The sequence below is a fragment of the Laetiporus sulphureus genome (assembly GCF_001632365.1).
Source record: "Laetiporus sulphureus 93-53 unplaced genomic scaffold LAESUscaffold_174, whole genome shotgun sequence".
NCBI lineage: Eukaryota > Fungi > Basidiomycota > Agaricomycetes > Polyporales > Laetiporaceae > Laetiporus > Laetiporus sulphureus.
Window position 1 is genome coordinate 1 of NW_024468683.1, and position 5,107 is coordinate 5,107.

A 5,107-nucleotide genomic window follows, 5' to 3' on the forward strand; every position below is an offset into this window, starting at 1 on the left:
GTGATCAGGCTCTGCCCGTGCCTTTGACACCTCCCACGCTGAAGGCGAAGGCGCCGGAACCACCCAGTCCATTCGATGCCTATTCTTACTTTGCGGATCCATGGGATAGCACAAACTTCACGTACAAATTTAGCTCGTAGTGCAGGAATAACTGTACAGGCTCTTTGATGGGCTCGCAAAAGCAATCAATTATATTGTTCAGTCCTGATGGATATTTACATGAATAAGATGTGGCTCAAGGATTGAATAAGCTGGCCTCAAGTATGCATTCTGTATGAGAACGAACGACAATATTGTGAAGTACGTGGGGAGGCATTCATGATGACGAGGTCGGTCGGTCGGTGGCCAGAGTACATGCAAACAGCGAGGAACCGCACTCTTTGATGTTGCAGAAGATAGCGCATGACGAGAAACGTGAACAATGGACACGCGGGTGTGTCGACAGAGTGTCCAGCTCGTCGTTGCGCACAGTGAACACAACCTGGGGTGCGGGTCACAGGCCCAGCGGGGGGTGCGGCCCGGTAGAATGACGCCGGTGACGGATTTTGCCGATAACGTTCTCGCGCGTTAGCAGCCAATACGCGAGTTAAGAATAAAAGTACAATTTGAACAGCATACGGGTGCAGGGCCTACGGCGGAATGTGTGTGCGCTGGGCCTTCATGACCAGGGGATCTGGTTTACAATCGATCCCATCTGGGAGGTACTGTTGAAAGCCGTTGCGATCAGTACTGGCTCGCAGTTGCCTCCCAGTAGGGATTTTGACTTTTGAGCGTTGATTCGTCATCGGGATCCACTTTCTCACTGTCCTTGCGCGTGAGGGATGCGTGCTGTGTCTTTCGTGTTTCGCCAGCTCGGTCGTGTCGTGTCGTAGACGGTGCCTAGCCATGTGGGTGTGTGTGTTGCGCGTCATGTAATGGGTAGCCGGAAAGAAGCTGAGAGGAAAGAGTAGTCAGTGTTTTTGTATCAAGCCCGGCCACAGACTAGTAGATGCAGCATTATATCGTGTTCGGTTTCTGCTCATGACGTATGCACGAGAGATGTTTCCGTTACCGTGCGGTGGCCATGATGCGATCCATCATCCACAGCCCGCGTTAAATTCTCTCTGCCCACCCGTCGTGACTAAGGTAGCACTGCATATGAACTGTCTCCCGGATTCTATGCACCAATAAACTTGAAGCCTTTGTATATCACAGCATATACAGACCTGAGGCATGTAGGACATAAAGGTATGTAGGACCGATGACCGGAGAACGAGAACACAACGTTCGGTAGAGTGGAAGACGGACTTCGTCACCCGTGTAGCATCAGCATCCTCTCCCTCCCTCACGAGAAGGCAAGCGCCGTCCAGGTAGCCACAGCACCGACCACTGCACCTAACCCGCCAAGAACCAATGCTCGGTAGCACCCCTTCTTCACTTTGTCGACAGCAGCCTCCTTCTCCGAACTTCCAATGTGCCCGACTTTGCTCACTAGTTCCTCATCTCTCCCAAATGCCACCAATCGACTATCTTCACCCAGTGAGCCAATCACCTCGGCAGCGAGTCCAACCGTCTTCGCTCTGGCGAGAAGATCGGAGACACCGTCCGTTGGGTGCTTCAAGATGACCACAGATCCCTCTGAAGTCAACCTTGCCCGTTCGAAAAACATGCGTTGCTTGTCTTGGCTGAGCGTGCGACCCAGAGAGCACGTTTTGGCGGTGTAAGGTGGGCGATCAGACTTGGGAGTGGAGGGTCTCGCAGGTGGACTGTTGGAGTCCGTTGTGACGCTGTGTGGCACTACAGACTTCTCTGCGGCAGATACCACTATAGCTGTGGGTTTGGAGGTGCTCGCAGCTAGGACATCTGCCTGGAAGATGAAATCAGGCTTCCCTGACCGTGGTCGTCCGCGACTTTCATCAATAGAGGAATCTGTGGGGAGTACTGTCTCGAGCGACTCTGTCGATTCTAGCCTCCCACAGGTCGAAGAGTCTAGTGCAGGAGCGAGAGTGTCGGCATAGGGACACCCTGAGCGCGGGTGGCCAGCGCGCGGCCGCTGACACGTTTTGCAGTGGGGCGTCTTGCGAGGCTTTGGACTGATCTTCATCGGCGACTCTTTGGCCCCTGAACGGTTCAGAGTCAGGGTGTGGGTATCAGCATTCGCAACGTTGTCCGCATGGCCTGCTTAAACCCTGCTTTCCTAAACGGTGTTTCAATGGCCTAAATGGGGTTTCAATGGCCACAGATTGCATTTCGAGAGGATCCATGGGTTCTCTTCGTCCTAAATTTGGTGATCGATGTGTATTAGATAAGATTAGATACTAGATCGGCATTGACACTCGCGTTTGTGTCTACCCGCTCTCACATCTCATATGCTCACTACTGAGAATGTTTTCCTTCGTCGAACATAACGGGGCCGTGGTGTGGGCGTGGTGCGGCTGGTGGAGGGGGACGAGGGGCAGCAGGACAAGGCGGGTTTCGTGGGGGCCCGCGCGCATCACGAGGGAGTTATGATGGGGGCGCGGGGCGGCTCGTGGAGTACATCAAGGAGTCGTGGGTTCGGCCGCGGTGGTTTTCGTGGATCGTAGATGTCTGTATTCTATCGATGTTTCCTTTTTGCCTCCAATTCAGCCATCTTGCTCTCGATGTATGGTCAATGCTTGCACCAGATATCTGTTCAACGACGATGGGAGGGATATCCGCAGAAAACTGTATCGTCACTGATGAGAACGGCAATGCGAACAAAGACACGTTCTCTCTCGCCATGAGCGATATCTGGAATGCAGCTGCCTCGCCCACTATTGCACCTGGTTGCCAGAAGATAATCGAGGAGTTCACTAGAACGGGTGCATTAGTGAACTACAGACTGATATGTACGATAGACACACATATTGGCTGTGAATCGGAAGAGTCTACGACCAAGGTCTCCTCCGTTGTAGAAGGCACGCTGCTCTGGCAGTGGCCCTAAATTGTCAGGAGGATGTCATGTGTCGGGCTACGTCTGTCATTTACCTTCAGCACGACCAGCATGTCCTCTTGAGTGGAATCAGGGTCATCCGATTGCGTCCTGATATCTGACGAGGATATGAACAATAGCAGCGACCCTTAAGAGCGTATGGCACGTACCATGTCCCAACATCTCAATCAGCAATCGCACACTCAGTTCCACGTCACCCATCTTCCGCGCGCAAGAATACCACGTTGACAGCAATGGCTGCAACAGAGAATCCCATTGTTCCCGTCTATACGTTTTCGCAATCCGCTCGAAGAATCTGAGTTCAGCGCCATCGTCAGCCATCCTTCTCATTGAGAGCAGTCAGGAATCACGAACCACGCAGCCATGTCGAACTTGCCCGACCCGCAGTATGTGTGTGCGATCCGATATGTAATCCAGGGTGTCAACCGTCCCTGGCCTTGGATGGTCGCGGGGCTGTATGCCTTGAAGAGCTCATAGGCTCTCGTATACAGCTGTCGACCAATGTTATTGCCTCATAGTCAACATTGTAGGGAGTGCATCATCGTACCTCCAAGATAATCGCATGATGCTCCACCTTCTTCTCATTCGAGAACCCAGGAGCGGTCATTGTCAAATGCTGCTTCGCCTAATCCACTATGAGTGACCTGACGCGCCCTATCCCTCATCAAACACTCACTTCGGCATCTAAAGCGGCTAGAAAGCGCTCACGTCTGCGCTCCGTGCAACGCGCAGCCATGTAATAGTAGAAGCCGGGATGCTGCGTGCTCATTGTTATACAGGTACAGCTTGCATATCTGGAGGAACAGTGAATTCATTGAGGGCTGTTGTTACTGCATGCAGGACATACCTTGAGGTCAATACAGTCGGACAGCACCTTTGCCTATGCCCAACGCTTAGTACGAGGCGGCAGGATCGCAGTCGACCGGAAAATCAGGAGCAGTGTCGAATACGCATCCTGATAGTGCCTACTAAATGTGATGAGCAAAGCCATCGGATAGACAATTCACGACGTACTTCAGCGCGACCTCGTCCTCTCCGCGAAACTCCGCAAAGCATGCCATCTTGTACTCGTATCTGACCGTCCAGCCTTCCGGCCTGAGCGGCCGTGCCGCCGACTTGCTCCCAGACAGACTCGGTGCAACATACGATGTCGCTGCCTGGGAGTAGCGATTGCGCTTTCGGCGCACGCGCTTCGAGTGGTTCGTGTAATACTCCAGGGCGGGCTCGTACAGAGCCTCCTGCAGGCTGAATGGGTTGAGCAATGAGTGCCAAGTGCAGATCCACCGTCGCATCTGCGTACAAAGTCGCCGATCTCGGACTGCGATACAGGACTCAGGGGCCGCCCGCGGGTCAAGCCCGCTCTGTCTCCGGATGTATGTTAAGCGGCCATCCAACGATGGGTTGTCTGCACTTATCAGATGATACGGGATCTAAAAAGGATCTGAGATACGCGCCCAGCATTCGTCTACTCGCCAACAGCACCACCATCAGCTTGACTCCCCGCTCGCTCGTCGACTTCTTCTGCGCAATCTCCGCACACAGCTCGTTGTCCCTCATTCGCTCCTCTGCCTCTATCTCGTGGTCTCCATCCCCAGGGTCAAGAGGGGAATGCGGCGCATTTTGAGAGGGCTCGAAGATGTGCATAAACATAACGAATACGGACGGGACGAGCGTTGTATGCTTGCGGACCCATATCGGCGCTATGAGCCCGTCCGGGTAGAGTGGCGATGTAGGGATAAGCGGAGGCAACGGCGAGTGCGCGCTGGAGTATTGCGGGTCGTCCGGCGGGACGAGTTTGTGCGGCGGGAAGCGCACGTCCTGCTGATAGTTCTGTCACTGCATGATGCGGGGTGCGTGTAGCTGCACACCTTGTCGACAATCACGACCTGAAACGTCATGTTTCTCTCTGGCTGCCAAATCGCAACTTTGCGCTAGTTAAGCAGCACTTCGCGCATCCGGTACGACAGCACTGCGAACGGATCGTGACCCTCACCGGGAGGTTGTGGAGAATCCAGTCCACTGACAAACATAACCAGAGCAAGCTGTACAAGAAGTTCTGGAGAATATGAGTTCATGTTGTCGATCCAACATGCCGCGATTCAGAAATCAAGGATGATTGTCGCATTGTGGCTTTGATTGTGGCCACATGCGTGG

General features: G+C 53.6%; 2 protein-coding genes across 2 annotated transcripts; both read right to left on the reverse strand.

Moving 5' to 3' along the window:
- Positions 1-1,324: 1,324 nt before the first annotated feature.
- LAESUDRAFT_765393 (uncharacterized protein) lies at positions 1,325-3,722 on the reverse strand (the record flags this gene model as incomplete). Its single annotated transcript, XM_040913660.1, has 8 exons — positions 1,325-2,100; positions 2,643-2,813; positions 2,865-2,928; positions 2,989-3,050; positions 3,103-3,248; positions 3,311-3,444; positions 3,501-3,578; positions 3,630-3,722. The coding sequence occupies 8 exons, from the start codon at positions 3,720-3,722 to the stop codon at positions 1,325-1,327; spliced, it is 1,524 nt and encodes a 507-aa protein (XP_040757310.1).
- A 111-nt stretch (positions 3,723-3,833) lies between these two features.
- LAESUDRAFT_765394 (uncharacterized protein) lies at positions 3,834-4,851 on the reverse strand (the record flags this gene model as incomplete). The annotated part of the gene is made up of 4 exons (XM_040913661.1): positions 3,834-3,918; positions 3,968-4,383; positions 4,436-4,771; positions 4,822-4,851. The coding sequence occupies 4 exons, from the start codon at positions 4,849-4,851 to the stop codon at positions 3,834-3,836; spliced, it is 867 nt and encodes a 288-aa protein (XP_040757311.1).
- Between the last annotated feature and the right edge of the window lie 256 nt (positions 4,852-5,107).